Source organism: Vulpes lagopus, chromosome 1 (genome assembly GCF_018345385.1).
Source record: "Vulpes lagopus strain Blue_001 chromosome 1, ASM1834538v1, whole genome shotgun sequence".
Classification (NCBI taxonomy): Eukaryota; Metazoa; Chordata; class Mammalia; order Carnivora; family Canidae; genus Vulpes; species Vulpes lagopus.
In genome coordinates, this window is record NC_054824.1 from 79,110,612 (window position 1) to 79,126,174 (window position 15,563).

At 41.1% G+C, this 15,563-nt stretch overlaps 1 protein-coding gene across 3 annotated transcripts in view; it reads right to left on the minus strand.

Moving 5' to 3' along the window:
- CASR (calcium sensing receptor) overlaps positions 1-15,563 on the minus strand; it is a 75,529-nt gene that overhangs the window by 19,472 nt on the left and 40,494 nt on the right. For all 3 annotated transcript variants that reach the window (XM_041745386.1, XM_041745471.1, XM_041745548.1), the window contains exons 2-4: positions 7,566-7,993; positions 4,965-5,271; positions 662-1,546 (exon numbers count right to left, since the gene is read on the minus strand). In XM_041745386.1, the coding sequence (XP_041601320.1) occupies positions 662-1,546; positions 4,965-5,271; positions 7,566-7,750 (1,377 nt within the window). In that variant the 5' untranslated portion in view covers positions 7,751-7,993. The remainder of the gene's footprint in view (positions 1-661; positions 1,547-4,964; positions 5,272-7,565; positions 7,994-15,563) is intronic.

Genomic DNA, 15,563 nt, shown 5'->3' on the forward strand with positions numbered 1-15,563 from the left:
TTATGATGTCTCTCTTACATGTAATTCATTCAAAAATACAAAACAAGACTACTATAAAATGAGTGTAGGAACTCCACCCTCATCTAATTATTTTCTATGATAAATACTTCAGTGTTTCTTTTTGCAATATCCAATATCAAATCTTTTTAAGAAGAATTTTTTTCCTGTGCCCTTGATTTGCTTGTGAGCTAAGATTAGTTGGCTTATTGGGTGAATAATAATATGGTAAAAGTAGTGGCTAAACACAAGAACTCTAGTTGTATGCCCCTCAGTGTATGGAATATAGTGGGTGCTCAAAAATATTTGTTATAAGGGAACAATATCTGTAATTTAAACATTGTAAAAATACTCCACACAGTATTAAATCTGTTCCAGGATATTTAAAAACCTTTTGGGGTTATACTTTAGGTATTCTGAACCACTGGATTAAAGAACAGTTGAGCCAAGGGTTTAAAGAGATAATCAAATTAAATGACTATCAATTTATCAAATATCTGAGTCAGATGCTCAGATATTTGAAAAGGCAATCTGAATCCAAAGCTACATATAGCAACACCATTTAGCTATTGCCTTTTTGAGATAACCACTTTATCTGTCTTGTTCAGATCCACCCAACTCTGCCTTAATACACAGTGAACTGCCATCTAAGTGAAGGATGTACCTGCCAAGCCTCAACCTTCTTAATATCAGCACAGGAACCGTTGGTGAAGAGCCCTCTCCCAGGTAAGCATGTATATATATCTTGCAGGGCATGAGCAATGGAATAGACTGCTAAGTAGACATTGTAGGATATCCGTAAGTGTGTATAATCCATATAAGGGGTCTCCACACTGCTGATGTTCTCATCCCCTGTACAAAGAGGTCGGAAGGCAGTGGAGCTGTTGCTTATCCTGCCACCACCTTCTTCGTGACCTCTCAGGAAAGTGTCCATGGATAAAGGCCCTTTAGCACCTTCTTGGAGGTGGCAGTTAAATGTTTCTTCCCAAAACTCCTTGGCAAAACCGTTGTGGACAGACTTTCTGGGATGGACTTTCTGCAGGAATTCCCGGAAACCTGGGATCTGCCCAGCCTTCAAAGCAAATCCAATGGTACCTCCAACCACATGGAAGTACTCGGGCATGGCAATCAAGGAAGAGCTGGCCCAGGCCTCACTGGCCAGCCAGATCCTTCCTGTGATATTTCGCCGGACGATCTCCTTGATGAGGGGTTCAAGGTCTGGGCCACTGGAGAAAACAACAATGACTTTGGCTGTGGAATTCTGGATCACCTCTACCACTTGCTGAATCTCTTCCTCATCAGAGTACTGGGAGATGAGTTCACTGAAGTCGATGCAGATGTCCCTCTCCTCTGCTTCCTCTCGGAACTTCTCAATCCCTGGCCGGCCGTAGTCATCATCAGCTGCAATAGTGCCCACCCAGTTCCAGCGGAAATACTCAATAATGTCTGCCATGGCAGTGGCCTGGTGTTCATCATTGGGGATGGTACGGAGGAAGGACTTGAACTGATTCTTATTGCTGAGGAGTCTGCTGGAGGAGGCATAGCTGACCTGGAAAGAACACAGGATGAATGAGTGAGTGAGATTCCAGTGAGTGAGGCTGTGTGGACGTGGTTTTTGAGCATTCATTAATTTAATTTATCAAAACATGCTGTTCACTGCAGATGGGATGAAAGGGTGAAGACAGCCAGAACCTGTTCCTCTCCAGTGTGAGCACTCAACATCTGCCAGTCTTTGAGGGAACGTTCTAGTTCTCAGTGGGTGATTCACAATACAACCTTCAGAAATGGGTCTGGCTGTAAAGTCAACCCAACAATAGTAGAATCTACTTGTTCTTTCAAGGAGAGCCTTCTACACTGTTCCATAGTTGGTCGCAACTTCCCCTGTGCTGCCTCATTGGTTATATCTATGGACACATCTATTTCCCGTTAGGTTCACGTTCTAGCCTAAATGTTTTACCTTCCCCTATACTATGACGAACACTTTGTCCATGACTCACTTCTGGAAGGAATCAGGTTCCCTATGGGTTATAAACCAAAGGTTCTTCAGAGAAGCCCGAAGGGTCCTCTTTCCTATTTTGCCTAGTTTCTCTCTTTCAGTCTCCATTTATTCCCTCTCTTGGTAATGAAACAGTGTTTAATATCTCTTGTTTTCCAGTTTTCTAGACAGATTTTAAAGGAAACACAGTTGAAAAAATTGGGGGGGGGATGTCTTTTTAATATTTCTCACCAGTTAAAACAATTAGTTTTCTATGTTCAGCATTTTAAAATGAATTTTCCAATGTATTCCTTCTTATCAATGAATAGTTTCTACATCAAAAACATGAAAGACATTGGCGTATGAAAGATCAGGGCCAGGGCACCAGGGTGGCTCAGTCAGTTGAGTGCCTGATTCTGGATTTTGGTTCAGGTCATGATACCAGGGTTGTGAGATCAAGCCCTGCATTTGGCTCTGTGCTGGGCATGGCGCCTGCTTCAGATTTCTCTCTCCCCCTTCCTCTCCCTCTGCCCTTCCCTTTCTAGCACCTCTAGGCCAACTTTGCTAAAGAGCATGATTTTTCTGATAAAAGCTTTGATTTTGAAAGTTACAATATGAAATCGACTTTTTCTTTTATCAGAATAAGCCCCTTGCTGTTATGAGAGTTCATGAGGTGTAGGTAGTTAGATTAAGTAATTTGTTGAGATGTTATTGTTTTAACAGAGCTCTACTTGCAGACCCAGACAACAGGCTTCTGAATCATATTTTTGCAAATGAAAAACCTACTTGGGCATTTTGTAAATTCATCCATTACTGCTTACTTCTTTGGAAAAATGGGCTGAAAAGCATTTTAAAAGGATTAAAGTTACACACATATATATATCTACTATGGATATGTTTCTCTTAAAATGCATTTATAATAGTTGCCCAGTTAAAAAAAAAAAAACAACTAGAAACATGGGGATAAATGCTACCTCATTATCTGTCCTCCCAACCAACAAACAAAACAGAACAAAACAAAAAACCCTTAAAAATACATAAAACTTTTGTTATTGTAAGAGGGGAGAATTTTATGAATGATTCAGAAAACTTCTAACCATAACTGTCCTGCTGGGCTGCTTATTCCGTCCACTTGATGGCATGAGTGGCATAAGAAATACCCCTGGGCCTTGCCCCTACCCTGCACAGCAGTGGCTGCCAACTCTGCTGCATATTAGGATTACCTTGGGAGCTTTCAAAACTGCCACCCAGACTGCATCTCGTATCAATGAAAACAGGATCTCCGTTTCACTCATACGGGGAATATAAAAAATAATGAAAGGGATTATAAGGGGAAGGAGGGTAACTGAGTGGAAAAATTAGAGAGGAAGACAAACCATGAGAGACTCCTAACTCTGGGAAACAAAGGGTTGTGGTAGGGGAGGTGGGAGAGGGTTAGGGGGTGGGGGTGGGGGGTGGGGATGGGGTGACTAAGGAGGGCACTAGATGAGATGAGCACTGGGTGTTATACTATATGTTGGCAAATCGAACTTAAATAAAAACAAATGAAAAACAAAACAAAACACCAGGATCTCCGGGGTAAGAGACCCAAACATCCGTATTTTTAAAGCTCCCCGTGTGATTCCAACTTGCAGTCACAGCAGAGAACCACTGCTGTAGATACACTCAACAATGTTTTGACTGAGAATTATTATAGCTTTCACAACACTTTTATAATTTGAATTTAGCTTAACCTTGTCTTTCATCCAAACCACAAAGAATCAAAACCTTTACTTTTGGTTCTTTATTTACTTGGTGGCAATTATATCTTGTGCCTCTTGGCTACAACAACTTACTTTAACAGTGTATTTAAAAAAAATACTGTACAATATGCCAAATTCATAAGATGCATATTTGCATACTGCCCAACACATTTACTGATAGGGGCATTGTTAGATCATTTTGCATAAAGGTTATAGAGCCAGGGCTTCCCCATGGGAAATACCTTTAATTCCCTGAAGTAAGGATTCGGGAAATGATGACAAGACTTTTTTAGTTGCCACATGCATATAAAAGGATAACGTCTACCACCAAGGAAATGGAGACTCCCAACATATAAATGTGAATTTCTCAAAGGTACTCCTACAAATTTGAAACATTGGACACTGAGAAAGATAAATTCAATTGTGATGCATAATTTAAAAATTGATATAAAGGATGTTCAAAATTGAGCCGATTCTCCCCTCAATGGACATTTAGGTTGTTTCCAATTTTTCACTATTATAAAAATGATGTCATATATCTATGAATATTAACATGACAAAAGCTTTACTTCATAGGGGAAAAATATGCAACTTTGAACAAATGTTCATCAAAACATTTGTTTCAGTGAACCGTTTACTAGTATTTGAGACATCTCCTCACCTGGGTTGAATTCCTGCAGGATGGACACTATTGATTCATATATGCTCTATAAATATTTGTTGAATGAAACAGAATTTTTTCCATTTCTAGAACATGCAAGACAATGATTAAGTTCCTGTTCTGTGAGAAAGTATACTCCGCTTCCCCCTGAGCTAAACTTTCAACCAGAAGATAGAGAGGCAGACTTTTAAGGGAATAGGACTAGGGACAGATATTTTGAGTTGAAAGGTGGGGTTTACATCATATGGTTTCATTCCTTTTAGTAAAGTCAGAAGAATGGCCATTTATTAAATAAAGGAAGGGAGTGGAAAGTAAATGACTGAACACTTTGATAAAAAAGACAAGTCTATACACAGTATATTTAAAAGAATTTTGGGAGAGTTGTGAAGGTTTAGTTGACATGGTTGATGCTGGGGTCTCAGAAATCCCAAATGGTCATGATACAGTGCCCTGACTAATTTAAAGGTCTTTTATGCTAATGTAAAGCCAGAGGTGGGAAAACAGCAAGCTGTAGGGACACTGGGCATGGCAGTCCTTTGAGTCCTGATTCCTGTTTACACTGCTGCCCCATCTAAGAAGACCTGTGTACCTGGGGGATGTAGAAGAGGCCCAGCAGGTTTGCCACAGCCGTGGAGATGCCCGAGCCAGTTGCTCCCACCACAGCGATAGTAGAGGGGATATGCTCTGAGCAGTTGCAGAACTCGTCAAGGTTCAGAGAATCAATTTTATTCTGTGCCACAAAACTCAGAGTGGCCTCCAAGGCTTTAGAAACGGTGTTGCAAGTGTCAAATATTCTGTATCCCAGTGTCATGTTGGGAAGAAGGGCTGGGCTGCTGTTTATTTCCTCGATGGCAAATATCATTGCTTGTAACCAACGAAACCCGCGGAAATTGTACCTGGAAGAAAGAAGAAATGGAAGGAAATGGGAAGCTTTCTGATCAATCGCTTGAGGATGGGGACTGAGCAAGGCTGGGTTTGAATCATGGCTCTGTTACTCTTTGGTTTCACGGTGTGTTCTTTGAGACTCAGACAATGGGGACAATGGTCAAGCATTGTAACATGGGGACAATGCTTACCTTATATGGTGGCTGTGAACCTGAGATAATTATGCAAAATTCTCAGCCTGGTGCCTTACATAGAAGGAGCAATGATAGCACAAAGGTTGTTATTAGAATAGAATGAATAATTTGTATCTGTTCCATCCAGCAAAGAGTTTGAAGTTGCTGATATGAAGTATTAAAAAATAATACAGAGATTTGTAAAAAAGGATTAGGGAAAATATAAAGAAGATTAGGATTTTTAATAGGTGGGAGCCTAAAAGTAACTTCAGATTTGCAGAGTCACAAATTTAGATTATGACATTACTAGAGGTCAAAGGGGAAAGGGAAATGATAGATCTCATCTTTGTAAACTAACGAATATTTGTAGGAAGGCTGTTTTTGGTGGTTATTTTGGGGTGGTGGAGTGATGGGTTTTATAAATGGGCTTTTGGTTTATTTATATAATGTTATAAAAAATGAGCGTGCATTGCTTTTCAAAGAACATTATTTTAAATAAATATCAAGCAGATTAAACAAAGAGAAGTAGGGTTAGTGACTTAGTTTTCACTCTCCCAGGATCTGGCTCAGAGCGAGGACTAGGTAAGTGTGTTGAATCAGTGTGTCAGTCCCCAAAGGGGGAAATGTAATAACTCCACAGGCTTTTTCTTTATGTGGTAGGTTACTTGAACTCAATGACAGGAGGTAAGAAATACAATTTGCTATACTCCACTCTATTGTGTAGGTTTTTAACTTTTAATGTGTTTTCTCTTAGTCATTTTCTTTATCCATCACTTTTTTGTTTAGCTATTTGTTTTAACCCTGAAAAGTTACGAGAGGTTATAGAATATTTCTTTACATAAAATACTTATACTGATTTTACTATCTTTCTTTAACATAACTTAAAAATATAGTATTTCGGGGCTTCTTACTTGATCTTAGGAATATACGTAGCACATGTGCAATTCTGTTCAGTAGGGCACCTGTCCACATGGGATGTATGAGGGGATATAATTAGCCTAACTGAAATTCTGTACTTAGTTTTCTGTATTCATGAGAAAAATGTAAAAATGTTATCTAATTTTCCAAATTCGAACATGAACAGAAATCGTTTTGTTGGAGCAATTAGTTTTCATTTTCATTTTTCAGCAATCAAGAAGAGCAGAAAAAGTGCTGGATCCCTTCCGAATGTTGCAAGTCTTAGAGAGAAAGTGGTATTTTCTCTTAGAAGTTGGGTAAAGACTTGGGGTACAGTCATGGTCTCTGATATCTTTGTGAAGGGAGGTGATACATAGTCCATTCTACTCTGCAGAAGTCAGATCTTGTTTGATGGAATTGTGCCTAATTCTAGATGCCATATTCTATGAGAGTCGTGATAAATTAGGGAGCATTAGATGAAGGGCGATGAGAATGGTGAAGTGTCTGGAAATCATGTCATGAAGTAATTGTTCAGAAAACCAAGACTCAGGCCTGGAAAATAAGTGATTCAATGGGACATGTTAGCTGTCTTCCAATGGCTGAAGAGAGAGTTCAGTGAGAGACTTAGATTAATTCTGTGTTTTCTCCTTTGGTGTTAGGTGTATTCTGTTTTGGGTAGGAGGATTTTGGCCTTTTATAAGAAGGACCTCCAAAATATTGTGGGTTGCTTTTTGAAGATGCATGGGTTATGCCAACCACTGAGGTTTCTTTCAACCCTAAAATCCTTTTTTTGAAAAAAATGAGAGTGAGGCAACCAACACTCAGGCATTACTGACCATCAGAGCACTTAAGGTAAATGGGAGATTTTACTACTCAGATTTGTAAGACCTAAAACAAATTTCCTTCTAGGTACTTAGTCTTTCATTAGGCAACACTGCTGCCAGGTGAACAATGATGATTCAGTTACCATGTGACCAGACACATACTCCCAATAGGCCATGGATTCTTCTACTCAGTATCTTTGACATTTTACTTTTTGAAAAATTTCTTTTAAAAAGGGGAGTAGAATAATTTCAGCATGACTACCAATCACCATTTTTGAAAAGAGAAAACCAACTTTTTTTTTGTTTGAGAGAGAGAACCAACTTTGAATAAATAAATGACTTTGGGTCTGGTAGAGTTTTTCTACAACCACCAGAAGACAAGAGACCCTATGACTTGGGTCCTTTCCTTACCTGATACATTCCACAGACTCCGGCCTTGACTTTAGATCTTGATCTTTGGCTGCTACTCCAAAATGAATAGGAAAGAGCCCCCCAAGGATAATGTCCCCTTTCTTCTGGGCTCGTTGGTCAGGCCCATAGGCAGAAGTGCACCAGGTAATTGCCAAGAGGATCAAAGAGCAGCTGTGAAATGCCATAGTGATGCCTTCTCTCTTAGGGGGAGAGACAAGAGTGCTGGTGGTTTGGGGGCCGCTGGAACTTTCCCCCTTGGTGCAGTTCACTTCCTATAGTGGAGGCACATGTCTACAGAGTGATTGATAACAGAATGGAAGCTGTGATGTTTGAATATCCATTTTTGCCTTTGCCATCGTAGACTAGTAAGGTGGGTGGTCCTTGAGTCTTTAGAAGCCACATTGTGTAAAGAGTGTCTGTGATGCTTTCTAAAAGAAAAGAGAGACAAAATGAATGAATTCAGCTAAGCCTAAGTCCCATCTTGTTATGATGACTGCATGCAACTGACATGGCTTAGAATTTCCATTTAGAGAGGCTGAGGGGTAGCAAGAGGGGAAGCCATGACTTAGAGTCTCATTTTTATAGCACTTCATGTAAGATACAGAAAACTTTACTTGCCCATATTGGAGAAGGACTGTGTTCAGTTGTGAGGCCACATTTTAAAGAGGTCATTGGTAAGCTAAGGCCTCTACTGATGCTGTTGTTGGATTTTAATCCATTCATTCTTCTGTGTGAATATTGCACAGAATTTTCTTAGTAGAAGCAGTTTCTTGCATTATTATAATATAAATGACATTTTATTCAGCACCTATGTTCTTACAGAAATACAGAATGAGTCATATTTAAGTTTAAATCTGGCTTTAAATCAATAAAAAATGTCAAAAAGGCCAACTAATCTATATTCGTCCCTTTTTTGTACCTTCTTATCACAGATCTCTGGCTTCAGTTTATAATATGACACTCCATATTATAAATCAAAGGTCAGATTATGTTTAAAAGTTTCAACAGCTGGATCTAAGGAAAAGTCCTTCTGCTTTAGCATAATTATCTTAGTGGGAAATCTTTGTTCTTCTCACTCTACACCCTCTCACCCATTCTCTGGGTCAAGGTCAAATGTTGGGTAACTATACAGCTTCTCCTAAGGTTGAGGGCCAGCAATAAACTGTCAACTGGCCATCTCCACCTGGATGTCCCACACGTGCTTCCAACTTGACAGGCTCTAAACTCACCTTCCTGCTAAACTTGTTGCTACTTCCTTGTTTTTTAATGTCAGCAAATGAAGTTCCATTTACAAAGACACAAAATAAGGAGTCATCCTAGACTCCTCTCTCTCTTCCTATCATTGCCTTTCATATTCAAACAACCACCAAGTCCGGTAGACTCTGCTTCCTAAATTTCTAGAATCCATCTTCTCCTTTCCTTTTCTGAGGCCATCTTAAGTCTGCCAGCATTTCATATCTGGATTTCTGCAACTATTGCCTAATAGGCATTCCTGTCTTCAGTTTTATCCCTTTGCAATCTATCTTTGCAAATCTTAGGATGCCATGAAACACCTGGTTTGGAGCACTGGCTCTGACATTAAACCTGGCTTTGAATCATAGTCTCACTGTTTTCTAACATATGACTTAGGTAAAGTCATTTTTCTGTGATCTCAATAAAATAATGCATGGAGAGATCTTAACATAGTGTAACTAGTAAACTCCCAGAAAATGCTAGCCACAATCCAACTTTACTCTTGGTGGTCTTCTCTTTGAACTTCACACTCCAGTTATACCAAAATTCCACCAGTTCCTCAAGTACACCAGGCCTTTGTAAAATCCCAGACCACACACATGCTTTTCTCCCTCCTTGGTCCCTCTGGCCCAAACTTTGCTTGAAACACATCTACTTATCTTTCAGTTTTTAGATGCTCATGACTGTGGGTATAGCTTGGCAAACTGGGGCGTCTGTGTGAATGGAGAAAAGAACTCCTATGGGCCAGACACAACCCTGCACTAAGGCATCCAGCTTGGTAGTGAGGCACAGTTTGGATTTCCACCCATACTAATCCCTCATTGTGCAGTGAGTAACTTGTAGGACTCTTCAAGGAGGCCTTCCCTGGACCCTCAGACTAGGCAGGTCCACCTATTATAATCTTTTACATCTTGGATCTTGGAGTTCTCCTCTTGGGAGATATTTCTACTTCATTATGATTATATGCATAAATGTCTGATTCCAGAGCCCAAACCCTTAATCATTGTTACATGCTGTTTCTTGCCCTGTAGGGACCCCACCTTCTCCAACAACCATTCTAGCAGAGGATACTGGGATCCACGTGGAAGGAGTACCCCCACAGACACTCAACAGTCATGGAATTGTCTCTAATAATGTCTGACCATTCATGACCTCAGGTCTGAACATCCATGATCCATCCAGAACTACCCTGGAGTAGTTCTCTGACTCTAGTTCTGCATTTAGATTTTTGGCTTCATTTCTTGGATCTTGGTCGTGCATTCATTCATACATTTAATAAGTACATGTATTAAGGACTGGAAATATAAAGGTAACAAACACATGCATGTTTCCTGCATATTATTGAACCAGGCATTTAGCATTTGTCGTGTCAGGTCCTTTATACATCCAGTGTTTTTTTAATTTCACAACTGCAGTACCAACTCCACTTTCCAGGTGGGGGAATAGATTCTCCATATATTCAGCTTATTCAAGTGAGAAATTCTGGCACTTGAATTAAGAATGCCTCAAGAACTCAGAATTTTAAGAAGTCCCGAGTAGGGTACTGAATTAGGAGAGGGAACATTATGACTGGTTAAGGTAGGTCACTAAGGCCTGTTAAATTTTTCCTGTCAAAGATTAACTACTTGGAGAAGTTTATTAACTTCATTAGTCCATTCAAGAGAAAATTCATGGCAAGAAGTAATAGATCAAGGAGAGATTTCAGGTCAATTTGCAGCAGTTAACTCCACCAGTCTAATGCAGTCTCCAAACCACCCTTTTTAGCCCAATTACGAGGGCCTAATTTGTTTTAAAGCTGAATCATTCTCGATCCTCTCTCTCTCTTTCCTCCAATATCCAATCACTTTGTCCTGCTGAATCTACCATCTCTCTCCACCCTGCCTTCTCCTTTTGATTGCTGTTGCCACCGCCTTACCCAGACTCCCACTGCCTCCCTATTTCCTTATTGCAAAAGCTTTCTTTTCCTTCTACTTCACTTATGCTGTCATTGATAAGGACAATCAGGGCAGTACCAAGTGTGATCATAGCACAGTGGATTAACAATTGGAGTTCATCAATGTGACCTCAGCTTGCAGTAATGAGAATACAAAAGTTCTTGAATAATCACTAACACTTCAGTTGCAGTATCTGCAGTAGAGACATCTGATCGTATCCTTCATGTCTGTATTCCTTGTATGCCACACTAAAATCATTTTTAGCTGGGCATGTGGTTATCCAAAATAAAAGCCTCCACCCCAACTTCCTTTATAGTCATGTGTGGTCAATGGGATGTAAGCTGAAGTGCCTGTGATAGCCTCCAAGAAACTGCTTAAGAGTTAGTGTTTATCCTTTGTCCCTTCATCCCTCTACCTTCATTCTGCTGCATGGAGGTATATGTGGCAGGTGGAGCCCATCTTGAACCCTGCACCATATCTTAGGGAATGATGGTACCATGACCTGATGATTTCATGGAGCAGAACCTCCGTATCAGACTGTTTCTGGGCTCTTACACGACAGATAAAAAAGCTTCTAGCAGTTTAAGTCATTATTATATTTCGTCTTACTGTAGCTATATCAAGTATCTATCCAAAAGTCACAAGTAAACTCCTTTGTTTTCCTTACTATAAGTTCATTTCATTTAAATCATATATAATCATGTTTGTCCTCCTGCAAAAAAGTATTGTAAACACAAGCTAAAGCTAGTATTTGTTCTTTATCTCAATGGCAGATATATTTGGAAGAAGAAATGACCCGTGTACCAGCTGGTTTTATGTTTAGAAAGCCCTTGAAATCATGAGGAGTGTTTTAGTACTAACAGATGACCGATCACTGAGTTCCTTCCTAATCCAAGAGATGTGGGATGGCAGGTCAGGGCAGACTGGTCTATGGCTCCATGGGTTCATTAATTTGCAAATTCATCTGCAATCATTTGTTCATCCAAAAACATTCATTGAGCTCCCCATATGTGTTAGACACTAGGGAGTGCAAGGCACCCAGGGAGAAAGTTGAGATTGCTGCCTCCAAGATGCTCATGGTTTAAAAGGAGACAAAGATATGTATTCTAAGTAGAATGATACAAGTGCTAGAAGGAGGCATGAAGTAGGTGTTGAAAGAATACAGGAGGAAATACTGCCAGGAGAATTAATTCAAAGTGGGGACCACATGATGTGATGAGCACTGGGTGTTATACTATATGCTGGCAAAATGAATTTAAATAAAAGAAAAACAAGCAATATATTCGTACCTAAAACAGGAAGGAAAAAAAATAATTATGTCTGTATAAAAACCCCCCAACAAAGTGGGGACCAGAAGCTTCCTGAGGGTATGGCTTGTCTCTTCTCATCACTGTAGTTTGGCACCCAGCACAATGCCTAGAACTTAGTATGTGCTCCACAAGTATCTGCTGAATGAATGGATGAAGCATGGCCAGTAAAAACCAGGGGCTGGTTGAGCAACTGTAGGACAAAACAGAAAAGGGGTCATCCCACAAGACCAAAGGTTCCTGAGGGGAGGGTCTTCATCCTGATTAGAGCTGCATTCCCAGCACTGAACATGGAACCTGGTACTGAAAGGCGCTCAATATCTGCTGAACTTGCATTTGTCCAAAATGTTCCAGAGTCAAGGGTGAATTAACAGAGGATAGAAGGGCGAGATTAGAAGGCAACATTGCCACATTTCAATTTCCATCAAAGTAAAAATCACCCTGGCTCTTGCCCCTTGGCTTTAACATTTCCAGAAATTGTGTAACTCTAGAGAAGAATGATTTTACCAACATTTCAACTAGAGAAAACTGAAGCATAGATCTTCTGAACATAGGACCACTCAGTTAAAAAACAAAAACAGAAAAAACAAAGACCCACCAAAAACCAAAAACCAAACCACTCAGTAAATACGAGGCATGGCAAGCTCAAAAACTGCAATTTCTTGATCCGTAGGCTGCAGAAATAAAAATTCTAGGTTGCCTAGAAAAAAGGCGGTTATGAAACCAAAATTGATTTCCAGTAGAAATCATCTATCTACATAGAGTGAGTACATTGATTTGTCTGTGATTTATTATACTATAATCTTTGTCCTCTTTTGTCATACTGATCATAAAGACAACTAACAATAAGGCCTGAAGCCACCGTTGCAGAAAGGTGAAATGTGTATATTTTAATGAGGGTGAACTAGGGAAAAACCTGAGAAAGTTCAACCAATAATCACAAAATCCGTGTACCTGGCTCTGGTTACAGCTTTCTTTACCTCTTGCTGAGGACACATCCACATGTGGGTTTTTATGCACACCTGGTGTGCATTTGCTCAAGAATTAAGGACATCTTATCTGCCATCATTAATGTGACCAGCCCCAGTTCTGTGTCAGACTTCATTCCTTCTGTATTAAAGCAAGGGACATCTTGTTTAAAAATGAGGGCTCTCTTTCAGCACTGGGGGAACACAAACTGCAGAGTCACACTCAGCTGCCTCCCTCCAGCCCTGCCTGCTGTTCCCCCCACCCGCCAGCTGCACAGTTTTTACCCTCCATCTCCCTGACAACAGGTGTGACTTTTGGAGAGTCCATGCCTCATTTAGCCCTGGTAATGGCTTAATTGAGTCGGAAAAATGCAAGGACAGGAGCGTGATAAAAACCAGCTGAGCTGGGTTCCTGTTAGGCATTGGAAAAAGCTATCAAGGAAGGGAGGAGAAAAGATGAACGAGAGTGGGGAGGAGCAGCAGGGGGAGTCAAGCAAAATGGGGAGAAAGAGCCAACACAAGGCAAATAAAGGAGGTACGTAGGAGAGGAAATGAACATTCATTCCTGTTTACTATGAGCTCCTTGACAACATGGCCTGGTTTGTCCCATGGCCTCGTTCTTGGCCCAGAACCCAGGGGGGGCTCCATAAATGATTACGTGAATGAACATATACATGGGCTCCCCACATCACAATAAACCATCTTAGGAGTTTGTGAAGCTACCTCAAGAAGGAAAAAAAAGAAGAAAGAAGTAGAATGAGGATTGAGGGAAGGTGAAAATTTCAGGGTTGAAAAATGATAAGAAATGCTCATTCTCTGCCGTAGAATTTTTCTTTTGTTTAAAGATTTTATTTAGGGAGAGAGGCAGAGACAAAGGCAGAGGGAGAAGCAGGCTCCCCACGGGGGAGCTCCATATGGGACTCAATGGATCCCAGGACCAGGGATCACACCCTGAGTCCAAGGCAGACGCTCAACCACTGAGCTGCCCAGGCACCCCTCTCTGCCACAGAACCTTATGGGTTGAAATGTAGGCTGGCTTTGGGCCTCGACATTGCCTGGCTTCCACAGGATGGAGCAAGTTCCTGGGGACACAGGCCACGAATTAAGAAATTTCTTGTCCTGAAATGATTCCCTTCATGCCTTATGTAAGCTCTGCTGATGGATGTGTGGACACCTATGGACTTTTTTTTTTTCTTTAAGGTTTTATTTATTTATTCATCAGAGACACAGGCATAGGGAGAAGCAGGCTCCACGCAGGAAGCCCGATGTGGGACTCGATCCCGGGACCCTGGGATCACGCCCTGAGCCAAAGGCAGACGCTCAACTGCTGAGCCACCCAGGCGTCCCGACACCTATGGACTTAATGAAATGGTTCAGGTGAAAAGCAAAGAGATGCAGCTCCTGTTTTTACAAAGAAAAATGCCAGAGCTTCAAGGGCTACATGAAAAATTAATTCTGTAGAATAATGTCTTGGTATTGCCTTTCCATACTGTAAGGAGCCCCAATTAGCCAGGGTGGTGTTTTTCAGTCTGGGGTCCCAAGATGTGCTACTACAGTCTCCTCGGGTAAAATAAGTTTGGGAATTGATGTACATTTGCCTCCCAAAGTCTCTGAGAAGTCCTGCAGTAATGGTCACTAAAACCCACTCATCCCCAAATTTATTTCCACGTGGGACTCTTGCTAACAATGCTGTGAAACACCAGCTTGGGAGGGTTAACCTCCTGGAAAGCATAAAGTCCTTCACCGAAGCCTCCCCAAAAGTCTCTCTGGATGCATTTTTGAATGGGGAGGTATGTCCGTCCCCCACTGGGCATGGTTTCTTGTAATCCCAGGAATGAAATCCCAAAGGGTAGGATTGGAAAGAAGGAAGGACTGAGGAGGTGGGGGTAGCTGATGCTGACGCAGACTGCATTCATTCTCTGATCCTGGGCATCTACGTTCTGCTCCCCTCTCCTGCAGGATGTTTGCGCGGGACTCAGAAAGCTTGTACACCAAGCCTTCCTCCCTGCCACTTGCAGCAACTCTGGCCTAGAGTCGTGTTCCCCTGGAAGGACCTTTGGAACGTGCAGTGGTGTACTGGTAACCTGGCTCTCTCTGGAGGCAAAAATAAAATAGAGAAAGAGGAAAGGGAAAAAAAATGAAAGAAAAAATGGCCTGCTTTGTAGTGTTTGCCAAATATTCCCACTATGGCAGATTTCAAGCTACCAACTTGCAAAAATCCTTGCTATTGAACCCTTGGCTCTCACGGGCTGGTTAGAAGCAGTCTGTTGCGACACACTGCTGGGACACTCTGTTGGGACACGCTGCTGGGACACAGCTCTAAGCAAATGGAAATGCTGGTCTTTGGAAAAACTGGCCCCAATTGTTTTAGGGACATTGTGAATTTCTCTTTCCTCTGTTTCCTTCTCTGCTCTGACTGGTAGGAAGCTGAAACCAAATTTGAGGCCCAGCTCTAGATAATATAGAAACCAAAGTGCATTTGTGTGTTCTAACATTACTCAGTGTATCTCTTTTTTTTCCCTATGCTTATTTCTCCCCCGTTTCGTCATCCTATTA